Here is a 23,916-nt window from a genome sequence, read left to right as displayed (position 1 = left end):
GTCGAGAGTATTTCAGGTCACCCCATCCTACTGCCGGGTCAGGGCCACTAAGAAAAATCTTCTATTTTAGTTTTCCAGGGAAGGGAAGTGAAGAAAAGATAAAAGTACAGCACTTTCACATCTTTTACTACCGTCTTACAAAGACGGGAAGAAAAGGGAGTATCCCACCAGCTTCAGTTTACTTCCCAACTCTGGTATTTGCATCCTGCATGGTTCAAACCGAGTTCAGAGTCTCCTTCATGTTTCCAACATGAAGGGTGCTTTATAGCTAAAATTGATTGATTGAAATAAAACACAGTTTTGACAGAACACTAATTTTATTTTGGTATGCTAATTATCTTGATTGAGGAGTATCAAACAACAAATTTTAATTTTTGTTTTGATAATATGAACTCTGTTGGAAACACATCTTATCATGTGCTTCATCAGCCCAGCATTTCCTGAATGTCACATGCTCTACTTTGCCAGTGCAAAAGTCTAAGCATATCTTCATTTATGAAGCTGTTTTTAACAACCTTGCTTCATTTCTTTACATCCTACATTATTCAAAGCAGGGCATGAACTTACCGTTTCCCCCAAAAATCTGTTGATGATGCCTAGGAGTTTGACTAAATTGGGGAAACATTCATCATTGCATTCTGCTAGTTATGTATAGAATGGCCCCAAGTAAAATTAAAAGTAACTTAAGCGACTTTGAACAAATATTAAACATTTTAGATCTGAATGCTGCTGCTTTGATTAATTTAGTATCACTGTTGAACAAATCTTTGAAGATTTTTTCAGGATTGTTTAATTTTTCATGACCTTTGAAGTTTTATGTGTACAGTTTTGTAATTTTTCTGTCCTTTCTAGATAAATAAAACATTGAAAATGCCCAATTAAAGACATTTTAGTTTTAGACTACAGGATTTTCCCGAATGAAGAAAATGTTTCCCAACATGCAGATAAAATAACTTTTGTAGGAATTGAAATCTTCATGGAAAATATTACACACAACACACTAGGTTTGACTTTTCGGCACGTTTTTTTTCTTTAGTTTTTGCTTCGTAGGAAACATGACCACAAACATCCAGTGACTTTCTCTTAAAAAACTGTTTTGAGCATCACTAGTCATTAAACTTGGCTAAATAAAGGAAACATTTTGAAGAAAAGGTGACTATTCTGTTCTTGTTGCTGAGAATATGCAACCATTTCCTTTTCCAAGAAATAGAAAAACTGACCCTTAAAAGTCAGAACATTTATTTTCCTTTTTAACAACTTGAAAATGTGAAAAAACTCTTATGTTTTGGATGTACAACAATTTATAAATCCCTTTTCAATAAACAACAGAATAAATTTTGTGTTTTATTACAATATTGTATGCTTAGTTTGAGCAAATGTAATAAAATAAAATAAAAAATTCACTAAAAAAAACAACAACTTTTTAACCTGTCATGGGCTACAGCAGGGATAGAGAAGATCCTGTGGCCGAGTCATTGATGTTCAGAAAAAAACAAACAACTTTTGGTCGGAGCCATTTAAGTAGTTTTTCTAGTCATTATGATATGGAAAGAACAAGTACAAATTGCTTGGCAATAAATCATTTCACCCAACCACTAGCAAAGAGTAAAAGAGCATCATGCTCTCTGACAAAATGTCAACTGTAATATTTCTTTCCCCCCCAATACTGAAGAAACAAAAAAGGAAAATTACCCAGTAGAAGATTTAGAAAAAGATGCATTATCTCAATGACAAAATAGAAACATCTGGCTTTTTGTCACTGTGTGTTAATATAAATACTTCTGGAAAGTATCGGAAACAAATAAAACGCAACAAGCTACTGGTCGGGAGGAAAACGTATTTAATGAAGTGCACAATTTTCTGATCTCTACAACAAATAAATATTATGTGCTGTGGAAAAAAAAAATTTCCAATCACTGTCAGGTTTATTTGTATGTTGTATTGTACAGAGAATGAAGATGTTCCAAATGCAAAGCTCTGTCAGGCAGAGTCAACACATGAGTTTTACACCAGGGACGAGGGATCCAAAACATGGGAAACTGTCTGCTTCCCATGCAGCTGAAGGAAAACACCTTCCAACCTTTGTGTAGCCCAAAGCGGTTCTTTTGGTAAGAATTCACAAGTATTTAATATGAATGATCATATCAGCAGATGTTAACTAATAATTATTTTCCCACCACATATGCCAGTTACATATTAACATTTATGAGTAAAAGCATACATTAAACCGAGTCTCCACCGTGGCTATTATCTTTGCACGAAGGAACATAAAGTACTTAAGTTTGTCACCCAGTGGTTCATCTTACAAAAAGGTTGAACTTTGATTGCACCTCCCAATCATCATAATGAAGCCAGTCGTAAAACCATGTTCCCATTAATAAGTGATCGTTACAAACAACTGATAGAAAACATGGGACCCACTTGGAACATGGAAAAACTCCACTCCAATTGTTTTCTCTGATAACCTTTTGATTTCACGACAGAGACTAAATTCTGCTGACCGTATGAATGTTTTCACAGTGACACAGTGGAGCTGGAGGAGAGAACAGCTCGTTTTATTAATAAACAAATCGAGTGTTGACTTACATGTCGGCACACAGAAAGAAAAAAAAAATCACAACTTCTTACTCAACTTTTATGGGGTCAACCACCTTCACCTTTCAGCATCATGCATGTGAAGGCCACGCTGCTCATAAAATAGTCCTAATATTTAAGGCCAATTTATTGTATTTTCAAAAGCTTATCGACTGAGACTATAGTCTAAACAGATAAAACAGATAGTCTCTGCTTAATAGTTAAACAGAGACTTCTTAGAGATCTAACACAGCACAGTACCCTGGTGGCAGAGGGAGAGCAGAGGCTTTCTGCCAACGTCGAGTTCAAATCGCAACTGTGACTTCAGGAAATACACAATAGTATAAATACCTTTTAGTATACAGTGAAGAATAGCTGCAAATGTGTTAATAATTATATTTTAATAAACACAGAGGAAGAGATGGTGAACTTAGTTAAGTGATGTGAAAATGGGACAAAGCTTTCCTCCCTTTCAGCACAGTGACAGTCTCCACCATCCATGTACCCTTTAACCAGAAACTCTCCACAAAGACGACGTGATCTCGCCACGTTGGCTTTATGGCACCATCCCCTCCGATTCGCCAACAGTTGCAAGGCAACAGCTACGTGCCGCACCAATCATGCTGCAAGCTTTCATACTCTGACATGCTGTGGCAGACAGTACAGCAAAACACAGGGAGAAACGAGGCAGCATCCAAGTGTCTTCTCAAACAGCTGATTTCCCTTTGTCCACTCTGCAGGAGACGGAAGACAAGAAGGAAGAGGAGGGCATTTACTGCAGGGAAACCTTTTCTTTGGCTATGAATTTGAGACAAAATATACACCAAGTAGGATGTGGAAGCAAATGCTTTTAGTCAACTCATAAAATGATAAAGTCCACAGTCTCTGAGGCTCACGTATGTCTGACCTATACAATAAACCTGAGACTTTGATTTAAATTAGCTTTTATGTTCTTCCATCTGTTTGGAAAAACAGAAGCTCAGTTTTTTTTTTTTTTTTTTTACACAGTTCAAGCATATTTGCTTTCCTCATAAATGGTGGTCATTTTTGAGTAATTTCCCTTCACCAACATGTTTATGCTCCCTGCTAAATTTGCATTTGTTCTGCAGGTGTCTGGTTATCTCAACAGAGGAGGGCCGATCCTGATCACGTTTCAGTGATGTTTAGTTTGTTGTTAAATGATCCTGTGGAGCTGCACAGATCGGCCACTTACATACATATGTCTTAAACATTTACTTGAAAAGAGCGACTTACATGTCCTGGGGGATTTAAGTACTATTCTCATATTACATATTTTTCAAAAGAGATTTGTTTGAAATGCAAAATAGTTTCTCAGTGGGAGGAACACTGTTAGTTTTCTATTGTTTTTTTTTAAATCCAACTCCGTTTTCCACAACTTTCTATTTTACCTGTCTGCTGAGTTCCCAACTTTCCAGTTAGCCATTTTTCAGTTCCAGATCTAAAATCTATAAAATTATTAACTGATACACTGACTAGTGTTCAAAGTACAAGCTAGAAAATTTTTTTTCAAAGGATTTAGTGTTTGTTTTAGACACTGCAGCAACATCTTCACTAAAATAGGTTGTTTCAAACTGCAGTGGCACTTTTACAGCGTAGCATGTTCTGAGGAGGAAGTCAGTCTACAGCGTGAGAACTACTTAATATAAAATTATTATTTGCCTTGTTTACTGATGATCATAATTAATAAGCAAAGCGTAGCCGAATATTAATGTGACCTGTAATTGCTTCTACACTGGGTCGGAAAGACGTAGAGAGCAATGGGTTAATGTTAGCAAGAGATGAATAAAAACATCAGCACACATTCACATCATGCATTTTCTATTGCTGTCAAACAAGCGATGGCTTGTTCTAATCTTTCAAGAGCCATCGTGTTTTAGTGCCTGCCTAGAGCATTTTCACTGAATGCCTCGGTATCTGATGAATGCAAATGGTCAACTGATGTAATCAAGCCAACACGACTCCCTAACATCCGTTTATCTTTTCTTTCTCTTGTGGTGTTTTCTGTTTTGCCAGCAGTCAGTCTTTCTATAAGACCGGAAGTCTAGACATTCTGGCATGACTGTAGATAATACTTGATAAACAAAAAAGCATCTAGGCTTTGTGTGTTTACTAAAAATTTGATTAGCTAAATATTTGAGCTAACCAGCCTCCGCTCATGATTCTCTAGTCTGAAATTCTCATTTGTTATTGACCAATTTTTATTTTTTCTCCCTTCATCAGTCCCACAGCAAGTATGGTTAAGATGAAAGGCACAGATGTTTATTGTTTTTTGGTAATACAAATCAATGGCTCCCGATGAGAGCATTTTTTATTAGGAAATCACATGAAACAAATAAAATAAGAAACAGACTGAGACACACACAAAAAAGGATGTTAAGGGCTTAATTGAAATATTCAGTCTTGTAAAATAATAATCATTACTGGTACACACTGCAAGTTATTAGTAGCTCTGAACATTTTTAAAAAAGTGATGGGGAAAAAAAGTGAAAATCTTTCATTATTTTATTTGTGAACAATAAACACCAGAATTAATAAGTTACTCATCGTAGAATCTCTACCATGAAGTAACGTATTAACATCAACTCTGTACAGACAGCTTGTTCCTGGTTTGGACACGGTTCTTGTAAGGAAAGAGTGAAGTTCCACAGAACCCGGAGTCAGACTTGCTTTGTGTGCGCTACTGAATTTTACTATGATTGCACGCCAACAGATGCAACGTGCTGTTCATTTAAATGCAACACCCGTGTTCAAAATTGATCATTCACACTGAAAGTCAGTTCCCGGACTAAGAGAAATATTAAAATGTAAAACAGCAGCTGATTTTGGGACGGATGCAGCAAAGTCAAATGTTAGTCTGAATCTGCTGGTTTTGATTTTCAAATCACCGGCAGATTCAAATGAGCAAGCTATTATCATGGAAACCTTTCGCCAAAATTGTTTGCAATATATTAAGGGAAACGCTTTTTTGTAAAATGCATACAAGCAAACGTCCTGCAGTGATGTCTTATCAGTCAGGTTTAGGCTTGCAGTTAAGATCTGCGAGATTGGAGCGGGAGGCAATTTCCCTTTCAAAATATTCAAACAAGCTGGTCCACATACACAGAGTCAACATGCAGATATGCCCATACGCAGTGGATTATTCTCTCAGGATAGTTTTACATAGTCCTGACAAAGACTCACTTCATGATGCTGGGAGGAATGTGGACGTACTCCATTGGGATTATTTCTCCGAGCTCCTGCAGGCTGTGAACATACTTGATCTTACTGCTGAACTTTGAGCTGCACAAAAACAGGAATCAAAAAGACTTCAGTGTAAGTCGATATCCAGCGCCGTATGATGATATTCATCGTTGCATTTTATGTCCATATTGTGTGTAAGTGACTTGTGAGTAACGGCGAGACCTTATGAAGGGCCTGGTGAGTCCCAGCAGAGTCCGAATAAACCAGGAAGGATGGACAATGATGAACATCTTTAGGTTTTTCTTCAGTCTGCAGCAAGCGAGAGAGAAAACTAAACATCATGAAGGATATTGAGACAAACAGCTATGTCCGTGTTCTCTGAAGATATTTTAAAGTTTTTTTGTGGACGTGACAACACCACCAATTTCTATCCTATTTCCATCTGAATTAGAGAAAAAAAAAAAGTTTTTTTAAACTACAAAACATTCACTGGTAGACAACGACAACACATATAAATTCACAGTGTTAGCTTGTGAGAAAACTTTACAACAAAAAGTAACCGCAGATCATTTAGTTGTCAATTACCTGAAAACGATCTGAAACCATCTTAAGACCCAAGTTAGGCTTGGATCTTAAAATGTCCAATATGTAAACACATCTTGTAGAAATGAGAAAGCAAGCACTTGTGTAATGATTACCTTCGGTCTATCATCTGGTAGCACCTTTTCATCCAGGTGAAACCCGGCATCCTCCTTCGAGGAGTGGCTCCATTCAGGTACACGATCATGTAATCCTCTGCCACCATCAGCTCTAATGTACTGATTACGTAGCTGCAAGGAGGAGGAAATCGGACCTGGATTTATCACGTTACCTTCATAACGATAATAAAATAATAATGGTACGTAATATCATGGCATTCTGGGTCTAACGTTGTTGGTTTTAAATGAATGAGAAAATGCTTCCTCATCTCAGCATCACTTTCTAGGGCCAGTTCAAGATAATACCATATATATATAAAATACAAACCCCAGATGTTATGAAGCTAATTCAGTGAATTAATGTCCGTGTTTTTGATATTAGATGTGGGCATCGTGTCTGCTCTGAACATTTACATGAAATCAGGGATATTGAAAAGTTTAACTTACAGAAAAAGGTTTTCCATGACATAGTTATAATTTTCACAGTCACTGTCTGGCAGGAAGCAAGCTGCAAACACGATGATGGCGTTCTTTTCGGCATAGTAACCTGCAAAACAAGAAAAGTCACCACGCCAGTTCTCGGATTGCGGAAAGTTATTAAAACACCTTTTTCTACTATTTCCATATTTATTAGCTCTGAAACAAAAGGGACATTCAGTGAGGAGACTTTTTTTTTAGTTTGACATGAATAACGCTGCAGTCATACTTCAAAGGCAGAGAGGAACCGAAAACACAGAGAAAGCTCTGAGAAGCCAATAAGAAGCTTCTCTTTAGTATCACCCATCGACCTAAATGGATAAAATGACAGAAAGAGTTCAGTGACAAAGGATGTAAATGCTGACATTAATTTAAACCAGACAAAGTTCAGCATTTGCCCACATAATGACATGAATCTACGAAACAAAGGGTGAAAGTTTTGCTGAACCTGTTTTGGAAAATTGTAAGACAATAAAATGAACAGAAGAGACAAGTCTTCTGAAGCCAACCATTGGTGTCTCCATACCTCCATGGGAAATTACTTTCTTGTATGGCTGAATGCATTTCATATCGATGCGATGCTCCTGCTCTCCGATCACCACACTCCTCCACAGCCGGTCGTCTCCCTTTTCCTCTCCTCGACGCTCTGCCGCGGCGTCACCTGACGCTGCTCCGGCACCCAAACCAGCCTCTTCTGACTCTGTCGTCGGTGACATTAACGATACGAGAGAAACATCAAATAAGGGAGAAACTTTAAAAACGGATACGGCTGTAGATCAATACTCCAAGCTCACGGAAAACTGTCCGATCCTTCATCTGAAGATGAAAAGGCTTTGACACAACTAAAGACCAGCCACGACATGTCTGGAATCTAAAAGTCACAGCACTCCACAGATATACGGTTTTTATCAAAGAGTATCAGAAAGAAATACTGATAATCACCAGAAGTCACATTTTTAGTAGGGGATGAGACCAAAACGGAACTTTCTAAAAAAAAAAATAGAAACACTGCACATTACCATGGACTCACTTTTCCATTTGGCATGTGGTGGTGGCAGCATCATGATGTGGGACTCCTTTCTTTAGTTTTTTTTTCTTTTTATTTACTTTTGCAGGGATGGGGAAGCTGGACAACGTTTATAGGGAGATGGAGGTAAACATAGAGCGATCCTGGAAGAAAACCTATGAGAGGCTGTGAAAGATTTCCACCTTTCAGTTCTAAACTTACAGCCAGAACAACAAATGAGTTTAGATCAAAGCAAATTCCCGTGTCAGGATGAGTAAATCAATGTTCAGATCAAACTCAAATTGAGATTCTGCAGCAAAACTTCACAACTGATGTTCACAGATACCATAAACAACCTACAGCTATTTTTTTTTGCAAATACCTCAGTCTCTGGGTGGGAAAAGGTAGGAGACACATTCCACAAAAAGCTCTCAGCTGCAACTTCAAGAGAAGCTAATAATTATGTCACGCATCTTAAAATCATGTATAGTTTTGGTTGCACCTTACAAATCTCAATAACTTTGTGTTGGTCTATCACATAAAATCCCAGTTGAACAAATTTAGTATTTTGTGTTGCTTTGAGATCAATGTGAAATATTTTGAGGGGTATAACTACTTTTGTGAGACCCTCATGCTCATGTGCCACATTTGCATTGAGTCTTTGGACGTGTATCTCACCCTGGACATTCATTTCGAGTGAGTCTGCCTCGTCAGGTGTGTCTATCCCATCTATGCTGGCATCCAGATCGTCCCCAGTGTCTAAGGCATCGTCGTCCGTGTCCAGAGCATCTTCTGAAAGAAGCGACCCCTCACTGCGTTCCAACGACAGGTTCATTGGCGGAGCCGACAGCTTCCTCCTTTGGTTTGATCCCACTGAAGTGTCTGCTGAAGAGGAGGGATCTGTACAACGATTTCAGAAGAGACAGAGATGCTAGTACGACACCCAGTCGTAAGTGTAGACTGTTGGATAAACTCTGGAAAATAGATTAATTCTCATCTGGATTAAAACTTTTCATTACTTCTCTTTATTCTGCCACTGTAATGCAATGTTTCTTTCTTTTTTTGTCTGTCTGTTAATATTATTGATATAATAATGAAAAGTGCTTCAACTACGCTGCTGCTGAAATGTGCAAACAAATAATTTTCCAGGACAAATTTGCCAAAATGTCCCTTCAAAAAAGAGCTAAAAAAAGATCAGAACCCCGCAAAATGAAAAATGGTGTAGTAAAAAATGTATTATGCATAAATTAACTGAAACATACAGTACATAATCTTTTATTTCGATTATGTATGTCCATGCTTAATTACAAGTAAGTAAGTGAAAAGAAAACCCGAGATGTGAGTACAAACTTGCTTAGGGGGGCAAACGGGGAACAAAATCCAGATTTACATAATACAAAAATGTTTAGTCAGAGTGAAAAACATTTTCTTTATTTCTTTATTTCCCGTCTGCCCTAGAATTGATTTTCTTTAGTTCAGCCTTTTTCGGTTTTTTGTAATTTTCGGGAGTTGCATTTTTTTATTTTACATGCCAGAGGTGTGTGTCCATGTAAAGAGATAAAAAAAAAGTTGACTATTCTTCCCAAAAAAAGCAACAAACATCAGGACTGATTCCTTTATGAGGGTCTTTATTTTTGCCTTTTTTGTACCATAAACCTCCTTTAACAACTAAAACATACGCAGAAGATTTTGAGAAGTGAAAACAATACAAGTTTTGTTTTTCCGTTTTCTGTTTATTTACCTTCTCTGTCTTCCAGCTTCTCAGCTGCTTCTTCACTGGAGTCCATCTTCATCATCGTCGCTGCTGCTTCACCTTCTCCCTGATGGGAGTTTCTGCTCAGAGGCAAAGAAATACAATAGTGAGCCATGACATAAACTATCATTGCTATGACCAATGCCACCAGAGGCACAACTACACACAGTACAGGGCCAAACAAGGCAAAGACAATCATCTATCTCCAAAGCAAAAGAACAGAGCTGTTCCCATGACACTGAATAAAACGGAATCTAAAATCCATTCATTTGACTCAAGACATGAAGGATTACAGACGTGACAAAGCAGATGGAGAGAAACTGACCCGCTGCTTCATTCCCAGGCTGCACGTGTGGGCCGAGGACACAATACTGTGCAGTGTTACCACCTCCCTCCAACTATAGCCCCTCTAATAGATTCTGATTAGCATACAGACCGCTAACAATGGAGAAAAGCACTACAGAGACGCCCGGACACACAGAGACACGCATGAAGACACATGCACAAGATTTTTTTTTTTTTCTTACTTTTACAGAAATTTAGATTGTTACCTTTTTGTCATCACAGTGTCCTCCGAACCAGACTTTCCACAGTAGGTCACGTGACTAGTTAATTAGGGGAAAGGCCTATTGTGCATGTATGCAAATAGACACACACACACACACAAGCAGTGATAAACAGGGGAGGGTCATGCATCCCAGAGAGGGGGCGGGACATTATTCCAGTGTGGGACAAAATGAGCACAACAATACAGGAACTACTAATGGGAACACTACGACCAGGAAACCCCCTAAACAAATCTAAAAACAGGCTTTATTTTAGTGTCTCATAAGAAAAAAAAAGTATCTTAGGAAGGCAAAGCACAGTAGATTCATTGTCTTTTTCTACTACTTTTGTGATTTTTAGACCCAGTCAAAAAGCATTTTTAGAAGCTAGTATAGTTGAAAAGAATCTGCCGACATCGTGTAAAACTCCATGGATTTAAAATGGGATGTCACTCAAGTTCAAATGTGTGGGAGGGTAAACAAGCAAACACCTTTGTGAAAGCAGCGAACCTGAAACGATGGAAACCTGCCCTGAAACACGAGCTCAGATAAAACCCCAAGGCGTGAATATTGAAGGCTGTGCAGTGAGTGTCAATCAGTCATTTTCAGACTGTTACAGACATTTTCATGATATTTTTATGGAAAAATTACATAAAAACTTGAAAAAGAAAAATATTGAGGGCACGAGAACATTTTTCAGTTATGGGGCCCCATCTGCAAAGATTCCAAACAAGAAGCGGTAAACTGTGCAAAGAAAAAGAAATAAATCAAATGTGCAATAAGTGGGTGTGTTGCACACGATCCACAAAGACTGACTGTGTATAGAAAGTCATTATGCTGGAGGTATAATAATGATAGGAGTGATGCACACAACTTTGGTCAATCACAAGTAATGTTTGTTTTGTTAATTAAAATGCAACAATTTGTATATTTTTTTTTATTTAAGGCAGATTTTTATTTTCAGTTTCAACATAATTGTATTTGGTAAGTGAAAAGGATGGAATCAAAATCCAGAAATTGAACTTATTTTCTGGAGCAACTCACCTTGACAGATGAAAGTGAACATATCCTTGTGACACATATCGAGCACGATCCTCCATCCCAGGGTTTCCTCCAGCTTCGTACTGAGCGTACTGGAGTTTGGAGCTGCTCGTGGGTTCTTCCACGTATGCGTCGTCAGTGATGTACTGACACCTAAAATCCAGGCTGTGACGGGCGCTGGCTCCAGTTTGGTTCTCGATCTGCTCGGCTCTGAAGTACTCAGCCTGTGCATCGGTTGTGAACTCGGCGTAAACATCTGAGGTGCTCTGCGGCCTTTCGGGCTTGGTAATCGCGCAGGGTGGGTGAACATGCTGGTTTTCAGTTCTTTGGTCGATGTGGTGGTAGTTGTACCCATACTTGTTTTGAACGAGACTTGTGTTCGGATCAGGTGGAGCATTTTCATTAATCGGCTGAGATGGCGGCTGACACGTTCCGTCTTGGTGTCTTCTGTTACGGGGATAAGGAATCTGGGGTCAGTGCAAATACATATGGGACACAGTGACACTCATTCAACAATACCTCACTGTATTTTTAGGCAATACTTCAGACTTTATATCTAAATTATATAAAACAAATAATATTACCCAATTTGAAAGCAACAAAGTTTGGTTAAAAGCTAAAAAAAAAACAATGTCACCTAGTTTAAAGACACTTTGGATGCACCTGTTTCACTAATAAAAATATTTCTAAACATAAAATAACCACTTTTGCATTATGCTGATTCACTGCCATGAATTACAGAGTAACTAAAGAAGAAAAGAAAATGATTTATCTTATCAGTTTTGTATGTTTAATCCTCCGAGAAGTCAAATTATCTGCTGGAAAATCCAATAGATTTATGTATTTATGTGTCAAGAATCTACAGTAGGGGTCTGTTTTTATATTTTTGCAACTTATCCCCTTGTTCTTCATAAATGCAAAAAACAAATGCATGGAATTTCTGCAGTTGTTAGAATGATCTGTTGATGGCAGTACTGCACTGGAAAAAACAAAGCAATTGAGACGCATGTATTAAACTTTTCTTATTTCTCTTCTCTGGGTCTCCTTTTAGCGTCTCAATTCTGTTACCCGTGACCTTTCCTTCTATCTTGACATTAAATCCTTAGGAATATCTCAGTTTTTGATGTACTCGTATCGATGTATTAATATATTACACTTTCAAGGATAATTGCACATATTATTTTGGCAATACAGATAAACCTGTATTTTGCAAAATAGAATTAGGGTTGGTTGGAGAAAAAAAAAGGTTATTTATTTTTCTTTTCCATTACATAAGGTCAAGAACTAAATTCAATGATAATGTTGAGAAAAAAGTTAAATTCTTTTCTGTCAAGACAAAATACTGAGTATAAAGTGGAAACAAAATCTAGAAGAAAAAGTGGGATTCTGAAACTGATGTGTTCTTTCTAACCCATATTTGTCCATACGTTAGCAGAAAAATAGTTTCGTGTTATTCCGTCTTATTCTAAAGTATGAAGTTACAAGCTTATATAAACAAGGCCTGGCTGTCGTAGGTGTGGTGCCAGTGTCATTTTGACTTTACTATTGATCTATTTCTTTTCCACTTTTTTCATCTTTAATCTTAAAATAAGTGTAAGTGATCCTAATAATTTCCACATACTATTTAGATGCAAACAAAATTATACGCAATTATGTTTTAAAAACTTCTACCTTTCAGCTTAACAAAGTACTGCAGAAATGCATTACTAATGCAAAATTAAAGCCACATGGACAAGGTATTCTCTGTTGCACCTGATTTTACATATGTAAACTTTTCCTTGCTAATATACATGTATGCCAGCACCTTGTTAGAAAGCAAGGGGAGCCATTTCCATAAGCAGTGGAGGGGCTCCAGCTGTAATGAGGCAGGTAATGCATATTTAATGAGGCGTAAACTGATTTATAAAAAACAAAACGCAGAGCTGCACATCAAACCTCGATGCTAAACACACATCCTATGCACTCAGATACATATGTACAGCTCTTTATCTCCTCACACCGATACAGACATAGATTCCCTGATTTAGCACTCATTTTTCACTGATCCACCCCACATGTGTGCACGCATACGAACACACACTCTTCACTGAACCAATATCCCGGGGAGAACTGTCCAGCTCAATTAGGACAGGGTTCTCAGTGATGCCAATTTATTTATTTATTTTTTCTGAAAGACTCAAGTGAAAAGCTATCAATCAATCAATCAATCAAATTTTATGTGTATAGCACATTTCAGCAGCAATGCATTTCAAAGTGCTTTACATAATTAAAATAAAAACAGCATGTGAGAAAGAGTTTAAAAAAAAAACATCATTAAAACGCAAACAGTGAGAAAGAGAAATAAAAAGCTGTCTCCAACCCTTTTGACTTTAGTCAAACGCCGTTTGACAAGGACTTTAACCTCTCGGACTTTAGTCAAAACGTCGTTTGACAAGGACTTTAACCTCTCGGAAACAGTGAGAAAGAGAAATAAAAAGAAAGTAATAAAAAGATAAAAAGAAAAGATAAAAACATCAAAAACATCAGATAAAAACATTAAAAACATCAAATACATTAAAGACATCAAAACCCACACTCTAATCCTAATTTAGCCATAAGCAACTCTAAACAGGTGGGTTTTAAGTTGAGATTTAAAGGCACCCAGTGTTTCAGCTGTTTTACAGTTTTCTGGAAGTTTGTTCCAAATCCGTGGTGCATAGAAACTGAATGCTGCTTCTCCTTGTTTGGTTCTGGTTCTGGGGATGCAGAGCAGACCAGAACCAGAAGATCTTTAATGTAACAGATCTTTAATGTATTGTGGTGCTAAACCGTTCAGTGATTTATAAACTAACAACAGTATTTTAAAGTCTATTCTTTGAGCTACAGGGAGCCAGTGTAGGGACTTTAAAACTGGTGTTATGTGCTCCATCTTCCTGGTTTTAGTGAGAACGCGAGCAGCAGCGTTCTGGATGAGCTGCAGCTGTTTGATTGATTTATTAGTCAGACCTGTGAAGACGTTGTTGGAGTAATCAATGCGGCTAAAGATAAACGCATGGATGAGTTTCTCTAGATCGTGCTGAGACATTAGTCCTCTAATCCTGGAGATGTTCTTCAGGTGATAGAAGGCCGACTTTGTGACTGTCTTAATGTGGCTCTGAAGGTTCAGGTCAGAGTCCATCACTACTCCCAGGTTTCGGGCCTGATCGCTGGTTTTTAGTTGTAATAACTGAAGCTGCACATTGACTCTAGTTCTTTAGGTCCAAAGATAATAACTTCAGTTTTGTTTCTGTTCAGCTGGAGAAAGTTTTGGCACATCCACACATTTATCTGTTCTAAGCATCTATTCAGTGATTGGATGGGTTCAGAGTCACCTGGTGACATCGTGATGTAGAGCTGTGTATCATCCGCATAGTTATGGTAGCTAATCCTATTTCCTGCTATAACCTGAGCCAGCGGGAGCATATAAATATTGAAAAGAAGGGGTCCTAGAATTGAGCCTTGGGGTACCCCACATGTGACCTTTGACCTCTCTGATGAGAAGTTTCCGATTGAAACAAAGAAATCCCTGTTTTTTATGCAAGATTCAAACCAGTGGAGCATTGGACCGGAGAGTCCGACCCAACTCTCGGTCAGTAAGATGTCGTGGTCAACAGTGTCGAAAGCTGCACTGAGGTCCAACAGAACCAGCACTGTGGTTCTCCCACTGTCTGTATTTATATGGATATCATTGAGCACTTTTACAAGGGCCGTCTCCGTGCTGTGGTGAGCACAAAAACCAGACTGGAAGGAGTCAAAGCGATTCATTATTGTTAGGAAGTTATTTAACTGTTTAAAAACTGCTTTTTCAATAATTTTGCTGATGAATGGGAGGTTGGAGATCGGCCTGTAATTCTGCAGCAGTGACTTGTCTAGATTGTTCTTTTTTATCAGTGGTTTGATAACTGCTGTTTTCAAAGCCTGGGGGTTAAACACCTGAGGAGAGCGATGAGTTTACTATTTGGATCAGATCATTAGCAACAACAGGCAGGACTTTCTTAAAGAAATGTGTGGGTAGGACATCCAGACAGCAGGAACTGGAGCTTAATTGACTTATAATTTCTTCTAGGGTTTTATAATGAAGTAGTTGAAATTGGGTCAAAGCTAGACAAAACCCAGCAGAAAACAGGAAGAATAAGATGGACTATATGAAATCTGTAAAAAAGGTTAAGAATATACAGAGGCATCTTCTCTGAATTTGAAGAAATAAACCCCATTTATTATTATTTTATTTGTGGGGGAGCTTACCTTAAAACAGGTGAATCAATGTCTCCAGAAGCTTCATGATCTTCAATCTGTTGCTCCTCCATCCTTATAAATTGTGAATCATAGTAGGCCTCTCTGTTAAGTAGAAACCCGTCATTCTTTTGTTCAAAAGTTTCTAAATCTGTTTGTTGGAAGATGGGAGCTTCAATAAGGTCCTCAGTAAAACTCAAGAGGTCAGGAGGTTCAAACCCTTCTCTTTCTTTTCTTTCATGAGGTTCCCCTGAGTTGCATTTTGGCAGGGCAGTGGACTCTGTATCATTATCTTCTTGTTCTTCTTCCATTAAATCTCCAGAAAATGGTAAGCCAAGTCCTTTATCAGTGGAAAAACACAGCTCATTTACTGGGGAATTTACCAGAGAGCTGTTCTGAGAGACTGAACTGTTAGTGAGTGCCGGGGACTGGGCTTCAGACGTCGGTTGAGGTGCGTCCTGACCGACTAACTGGCCTCCCCAGTGTTTAAGGTCAGTCAAAGAAGCAGCGCTTGGCGGCGGAGCTGGTGGCGATTGCCCACCTTCATCAGAATCCTCCATTGAGATCTGTGAATGGACATAGACTTCCTCTCTGGTCTTCAGGAAATGATCAGACGGATATCTTAGGGAAGGAGACACACTTCTGGCAGCTAACCCAGACTCATTTTCAGAGTTTGATTCTTCTGTTTGTCCAAAATTTGATTGGTGGAAAGCTTCAGAGATCTTTTTTGACTGGTCAGAGGTGGACTTTCCTGGCAGTATGTGATGGTCAGGGTTATAATCAAGGCTGGATTGGTAAGGATTGGTTGACTCAGACGACAAGGATTTGCCTTCAGCTCCTCTGGTCTGTTGTTGACTGCTTTGCTGAACATTCTCCAGGTGTTCATCATGTGCAGATTTGGTGTGAGATCTCAGTGCAGTGGCAGCATAGGAGAGCATGCTGAATGTCTCCATGGGGCTCCGTTTTACTTTAGATTGCTTGTCTTCCTGTGTAATCTCATTTGCAGACTCCCTGTTAGTTTCCTTTACTGCTCCAGGCATGACAATGTACTCCATTTCTAAGGTTGAGAATGAGTCTCCATCAGAACTAGTCTCATGGTTATTGTGATGACCTGAGTGAAGACTGCTAGGGCTACTTTGTGTTTCTCTTTCGCCCATTGGTGAACAGCTCAAAGATATTTCTTCTGCGATTTTGTTTTCTTTTTGGCCCAGTTCTTGGTTTTCAGCTGGAGACCCCTCCTGTACATTGTTGGCCATTTTAATGGTCAGATCTAACGATGAGGCGGAGTCTGATCCATCGTGTCTCTTTGATAGATGGCCGTCTCCATCCAGGCGGCTTAGAGATAGTGACTGGGGAGTCTGAACTTGGGTTTTAGCATCTTCCCTGGGACTTCCTGAAACGAGCAGAGTGACAGTAGACTGGTCCACTAAAACAAATGGAGAATGCTCACTGGATTGTTCCATCCAATCAGTATCCTCAAAGACATCACTGCTCGTGTTTTTGGACTTACTCTCAACTGGACTTTCTGTGCTACCTGTAAGATTATCAAACTCTTTGTCAAATACAAACATTTGGTTTTCTGTCTGATCTCTGTCTAGATCTGCCTGCGTTTCTCCAAGAGGATCAGTTCTCTGATTCTGAAAAGGTCTGGGTACTGCTATAAAAGGGCTGGATTGCTCCTCTAGATGTATCAGGTCCACTACAGGGCTGGGAAAGTTGTCAGGGGAGGATGCCCGGCTCCATCCCCCAGCTCCAACGTTGTCGTATTCAGAGGTGGATGTGACCAGGCCATGAACAGGTAATTCACATAAGTCAGTGCTTCCGTGAGGTGAAGATTCAACATCTGATTGTGCAGAACCCAAATTCCCAATTCCAGTCTCTAAAAGCTCTCTCTGAACACTTTGCATGTCACTGTTGGTCATTTCCTCCCCCTGTGATCCACTGTCAGCTGTTTCTATGACTATTTTCACATTGTGCTCAACACCTCTCCAGTCATCATCTTCAGGTGACTGAAGGTCCCCTTTTTCCTCTGTCTCAGGAGAAGAGTTAGCAGCCAACGATCCGACACACGCCAGATCTTTTTCATGTTCAGGTCCTTCAGGGGTCGTTGTTGCGGAGGAGCTTTCTTCCTGAATGGTGGTGTTCCACATCGCCATGCCACCATCAGAATATCCCACTGGACTTTCCAGTGATGCGTCTTTCCCTATAACAGCGTTCAGCCCGCTAAAGGATCCCGCATTTTCAGACAAATTGTCTGGAGTAGTCAGAGGTGAGAAACTGTCGTCCCTGATCGTCATATTCCACATATCCAGAGATTCAGGGTAGGAGGTGGTCGTTCCGCTGTCGGATTTCAGAAATCCCTTTTGGGCTGAGTACGTCCAAAAGTCTAGGAGCTCCGTTTGTTGGCCTGGTCTTTTACCTTCATCCTCTTCTTTAGAAGTTTCTGGTGTTAAAGTGTCTAGGGTGAGTTTTTTTTTCAATAGAGGTGGTGTTACATGTTTTTCTGCAGTAGCTTTGGGTTTTAAAAACACACCATCTTCAGGTGGCGTTAACTGAAGATCAGCCAAGGTTGCGGGGTCCCACTGATCCCTAAGTGCATACCCTGGGTTCCAGTTTTCACATGTTTCAGTCTGCTCAGTGATCAAACTAAACTGAGGTTCAAGAGTCTTTGCCCTCTGACAGGCAGCATCTGGCTTTGATATTTGGTCTACAATATCTCTTTCTGTTGCATCACCCATCGAGTCTTTTACTTCATTTAAAACATTCTGAGGACTGCCTGAGCTGCGGACCTTATTTAATGCACTAATATCACTGGAGAAAGCTGCTCCTTGTGTTTCACTGCTCAGGTCATCCCAAGTCTCTGATAGGGATGATGACACACTGTCTTTGTGCTGTAGGCCATTGATCCTCTCGACAACATCTTCTGGGAAAAACCTGACACCACAGCTGCTGGGTGGGCGGCTACCTACCAGGCTGTTCACGGGAGTTGGAGGAACCATTGTGTCCATCATCTCATTCCCGTAGATCTGACCGTGGTGATCAATTGAGGAATTTCCACTTTCTAGCCCTCCTATAGAGTTTGGAGCAGAGAAATCAATCAAGCTCATCTCATCCAGCTCTGATAAGCTGGAGCTTCCAGCTCTTCTTTCCACTTCATCAACTCCTTCTAGAGAATCCACCAGTTCTTCTTCCGCTGGCAGTGGCTGGTCCCTGCTGTGAAGTGGGTCAAAGCTAAATAAATTGAAATTGTCTTTCTTGTTTTTGCTGGAGCGGTGCTTCCTCCTCTCAGGTGGGACAGGAGGGGAGAGAGATGAAAACCCCAGAGGAGAAGGGTTCCTCAGAAGGAGCAGTCCTGGTCCGCCAGCCGGACCTTCGCCTGCTGGACTGTCGTCACTGAGGAACACAGAGCTCTCCTTGGAGGAGCGGCTGCTGCGGATGGTGGTCATACCGCTGTCAGGGCTCAAAAGCTCCCCACCAACACCGACTCCCACAGCTCCCATCTCCTCTTCACCCTCTGCAATCACCCTGTTTGCAAAAATAAAGTTAAACCGTGGCAGTATTGATTAAATCATAATTACGTATAGTGAATCTGAAAAGAGTACAAATCCCTGTTAAAATGCTAATGTCTTTGGGATGATGATCATCTCAAAACTTCTACACTCTTTAATGAGACATTTACTCTGTAATTTAATGGAGGGGGGAAAAAATAAAAACTTGCAATAATCCAGTTATAATCTAAATAAATATTTTTCAGCATACTACATCTTGATTTCATCTTTTCCAACCTTATTTTGTCCACAGTCTTCTTCAGACAAACACAGTTTTTCCACTGGATATAGTTCTTGACTCTATCTAGGGCTGGAGTCGGCAACCTTTAACACCCTAAGAGCCACATTTGCCGAAATAAGACTTGTTTCGACCTTATTGTTTTTCATTTCAACTGTACAAGTAATGCGGCACATCACAGCCAGAATAAATTCAAACATAATTTATAACGGCCTATTCTTTTTGACATTACAGACCATGTCTTTTAACAGGGGTGTGTACAATTTTGAGGTTGAGTGCACTTAATACCTTGCTTCTGCTGCCACGTCTCCGTTGCCATCTGCCCTCTCTGTGTCAGATCCGTCCATGTCGTTGATGCCAGACGATCCCTGGGAAAACTCCACGCTGCCCGCTACTCCCTCTGTGGAGGAAGTCCTGCTGCTGGGGTGGCAGCCTAATACAGAGTTTCGCCGGCTCACAAAGTCCTTCAGGATGCTCTGGATGTCTTCCAGCAGCAGAGGAAGAGTACCGGAAGGGCCGGATGTGTTTATTGGAATGTGGTAGACCTGGAGATTTTCCCTTTCTTCTGTTTCACCAGAAAAAGACCAGCTGGAGGACTCCTCCAGCTCAGCGCAGATCTGTAATCAGAGCCGATAAATGGTGACATCCTGTTTATTCTATTTGTGTTTTTTAAAATTAAAATTACATTCACAGCAAAGGTCATCACCAAAAATACGCAATGTGACATTTTTACTGGTAATATTCTTGATTTACAGCAAACTAGAACTTTTAGCTGATTTTCTCAGTAGGTTTTAATGAACACAAAAGATTAAATAAAAAACAAATTTGTTTTTACAGACAGGTTGGAGTTTACCTGGTTTAGGATATCTGTGTTGTTTGAGTAGACAGCCACCTGCTGGCGAGGATGATGAACTGTATCCCTAATGGACAAGACTGCCACAAGAACATCATAGCCATTCTGGTGACAGAATAATTTCAGGTCATCCACGTAATTATGCCAGTCCTGAATGTGAGAGGGGGGAAAAATATATATATAAAAAAACATTAAAAATGACACAATTTCTTTCGACTCATCATAATCTTACAAATACAGTTTTTTGATTCCAAACATTTTGCTTACATCTGTTGCTAACTTTGTTAGACTTTGTTACTTTTATTGCACATTCGATTTAATTTTATTTAGTAAAAGTAGTTTCAAGTGTGTCTTCATCTGTAGTAATGAGAGACGGAGCTGTCAAAGTGCACAGAGGGGTAGAAAGATACTTTGTGATTTATTGTCTGGAAATTAACTGTTTGCTCTTAAAACAGCCACCATGCACAGATTATGGTAATTCAGTGACATCCTCTGTGATTGATGGATGGAAAGTTGCATTAATTAATTGTTTTGTTTGTCAAGGGAACTTGTTTTTTCTCGCTCCCTCTGAAATGATTAACAACAGTGTTACTGCAATCATAATTTGCCACGCAGGGATATGCATAAAGTGTACAAAGTGATACTTTTGAAAACATATTTGCTTGATTTATCTACATTTGCTGTACAACTGTTTGCTTAAGGAAGTTTTGGAAATTGTTGTTGTGTTTATTTAAGTTGAACTTTCACATAAAGAGAGATATTCATAGCAAGTTAATGCTGCTCTTCACACGATTGCATGCGTTATATGACATAGTTAAGCCGTCCGAGGATATTACAACACGCGTTTCTGTCATGTTCTTTCAAAACGTGTGTGGTCCGTCTCATTACGTGAGAGCGAGTGTGTGTGTGTGTACGTGTTTGTATGAGTCCACTGAAGGTGATTGATGACTGCTTGAGGCACTGTGTCTGCCCAGGCTGTGTCAATATTAACCTGCGAGGATGAGGGGGCTGCAGTCCTCCTCCCTCCGCTCCAGCCTCCATCCCTCCCTTCTCTCACCACAATATGGCTGCTGTCAGATTTAAGAACATCAATCGTTGGGCACACACACACAACTGTCACTTCACTGACACTGCCATTCCTCAATGCTGATATCCTGATGAGTGCAATGAAGCCTCCCGAGATTCAATAAAACACACATATTCACTCACATGGGTATACACAAGTAAGGACACATGTGACTCCCAGCACACACAGCTACCCAGATTAATCCACCTGCAGTTATCTACTGTAACCCGACTTTATGAGCAAACATGTGCACATAAAATCTCTATTACGGCCATAAAGGCGCCACCGTTTACAGCCCATTCTGCTAAGAAATGTTCAGATCCCAACGCTACAAGCCAACTGCATGCGTCTGCACACAGAACTACACACAGGAGCAGGGAAACAGAGTCAGAAAACGAGCAGAGTGCGAAGCTCTGCGATGACACGCAGGGCGACAGTCTGTCTGCCATTTGGTTCTTAACTGAGTAAATTACTACTCATATTGCTGCCCCTCCTCCTTCTCCCTCTGCCACCCCCAGACATACAGATTGCCTTTTCTTATAAATTATCAACATGTTAGATTTAAAATCCACTTGCTAACCGTCTCTAGGAATATTAAGATGCATGCACAGAAACCAGTGTTTCTTATGCCAAGTTTTGCTGAGATATTGCAGTTTTTCTGCAGAACCCCAAAGTTGACTCCCAATTTATCAACTGACGTGTGTATGTTTGAGTTGATAGTCAACAGAAACTGCTGCGGCTACTGACACTGTGCATTATATTACCAAATGTATTTGCTCTCCTCTTTAAACTGTTAATTTCTGGTGCTTCAATTTCTTCAGTGGCCACAGGTGTGTGGAATCCAGCACCTACACAGGCAAACTGGTTCAGACAAAGCATGGGCTCAGATCAGAGGCTTGGTGAACTCCAGCGTGGGACCAGGATAGCGAACACAGTCCAGCCATGAAATTTTCTCACCGCTAAATATTAGCAAGTGCTATGCAAAGTGTCAGATGCAGTGTTGTGAAGCATGCCTCCACTGGACTAGAGTAGTGGAGATGAGTGTGGAATTGGAGGAAACTGTGATCCAGGCCTTTCCGTCCAGCATCAGTGTCTGACCTCACAAACTCATTAACATTGTGTTACAAATACAAATAGAGACGACAGATGAAAAATAGACACTTGGCTAGTTTTAGTGCATTTAGAAAAATGTTGATTAATGTGCCTTGTCCCTGTCAAATAAATAAATACATTTAAACTGAAATGGTGGGCCAGCATCACATGAAACCCCGTGGATAAAGAATGGGATTTCACACAAGTTCGAATGTAAAGGCAAACAAGTGGATATTTTTGGAACTATAGTGTATTTAAAAACATAATCTGCTTATTTTTTTTCCCACACAAAAGCAAATCAAGATATTTACTGACTCACTGCAAAATGACAAAGCAACACTAAGATAATACTGACGTTTAGAGAAAATTATTAAGTAACAGCCAGCATCTCAGTCATATCAAAATATGCCCAGTAAAGTCTTGTTACAAATAAAATTATAAGAGTAGCACAAACTTTCATCCTCACTAAATGTTTGTGCCCTACATGTTTCTGACACATTTCCTGAAAATAGTTCTCGATTAAAATTCTGTTAGTTTATAACAAAAGGGAGTTAGTCCCTTTAATACTACGATGAGCGTACTCATCATCTGGTGATTTATTCCAGCAGGATGATGCACCTCCAGTCACCTCAAACTTGTTTCTTGAGTTCACTGAACGTCAGTGACCTCCACAGTCACCAGATCTCAATTTGATGGAGCATTTCTGGCAGATTTGCATCGTAGATGTGAAGCTGACAAATCTGCAGCAACTGTGTGATGCTTTCAAGACATTATTGGCCCAAATCTCTCAGGGATGTTAAATCCAGGCTATAAATAATTAAGTCAGTTCTGAAGGCAAAAGCACTGGCACGGTGTCCACGATGGACACTGTAAAGTTTACGTCTTGACAGGATGCCTGAGCCGTTTTCCTATTTGAATATAAACTCATTGATTTGTCCATTTATCAGATCTTTGGCATAAATGAGATTATACCTGCCTACCTGTCTCTCTGTCACACTTTGCCTGTTCATATCCTTCATATCCGGCTTCATCTTTTCTCCCGCATGGATCTCAACGCACACATCACGCATGCACACACTTCCACACACATACACACACACGCACACACACACAAGCACACACACTTCCTCCCGCTCTCATTGGTTGCCTCCACTCCACAGGTGGCAAGTCTTTAGCGGCTGCGTGCAGCTCTCTCAACCTGCCGTCATTATGCACAATAGCCTTAGGTACAAAACTCAGGCCTCATAACTCACACCCTGCGTGCGTAAATTCCCGTGCAAACACAGTCAAAGCAAAAACACATTTCCTGCTGTCGCCAACATCTCTGGCAAAGAATTAATCAAGCGTTCATCCATTTAGGCTCTTTGCATACCCTTTCCGTCAGAACACGGAATGCTAAGAGAGTTGCGAGTTCTTCTCAGGCGATCGTTTCGCCACCCTGATGAATCCATCAAGCGAGGTTTGATTTATACATCTGTCTGTGATCACAGCGGTACAGCTACAGTAAATGGGGTGGCAAGGAGCGAGCTGACACCACCCTGCTCAAACACACGCACACATGCAAATGTGCACA

The 23,916-nt window shown here is 39.9% G+C and overlaps 1 protein-coding gene across 1 annotated transcript in view; it reads right to left on the bottom strand.

Annotated features, from left to right (window-relative positions):
- Positions 1 to 1,823: 1,823 nt before the first annotated feature.
- LOC106924503 (prune homolog 2 with BCH domain) overlaps positions 1,824 to 23,916 on the bottom strand; it is a 40,239-nt gene continuing 18,146 nt past the window's right edge. The window contains exons 7-18 of the mRNA XM_014998242.2: positions 20,186 to 20,335; positions 19,621 to 19,949; positions 15,559 to 19,071; positions 11,299 to 11,742; positions 9,698 to 9,789; positions 8,635 to 8,856; positions 7,477 to 7,650; positions 6,921 to 7,020; positions 6,474 to 6,605; positions 5,998 to 6,084; positions 5,776 to 5,874; positions 1,824 to 3,308 (exon numbers count right to left, since the gene is read on the bottom strand). Coding sequence (XP_014853728.2) covers positions 3,281 to 3,308; positions 5,776 to 5,874; positions 5,998 to 6,084; positions 6,474 to 6,605; positions 6,921 to 7,020; positions 7,477 to 7,650; positions 8,635 to 8,856; positions 9,698 to 9,789; positions 11,299 to 11,742; positions 15,559 to 19,071; positions 19,621 to 19,949; positions 20,186 to 20,335 — 5,370 coding nt within the window. The 3' untranslated portion in view covers positions 1,824 to 3,280. The remainder of the gene's footprint in view (positions 3,309 to 5,775; positions 5,875 to 5,997; positions 6,085 to 6,473; positions 6,606 to 6,920; positions 7,021 to 7,476; positions 7,651 to 8,634; positions 8,857 to 9,697; positions 9,790 to 11,298; positions 11,743 to 15,558; positions 19,072 to 19,620; positions 19,950 to 20,185; positions 20,336 to 23,916) is intronic.

Source organism: Poecilia mexicana, unplaced genomic scaffold (assembly GCF_051168715.1).
Source record: "Poecilia mexicana isolate PSO_F unplaced genomic scaffold, ASM5116871v1 scaffold_9, whole genome shotgun sequence".
NCBI lineage: Eukaryota > Metazoa > Chordata > Actinopteri > Cyprinodontiformes > Poeciliidae > Poecilia > Poecilia mexicana.
The sequence above is the reverse complement of the archived record's forward strand: the minus strand, read 5'-3'. Positions and strand labels throughout refer to the sequence as shown.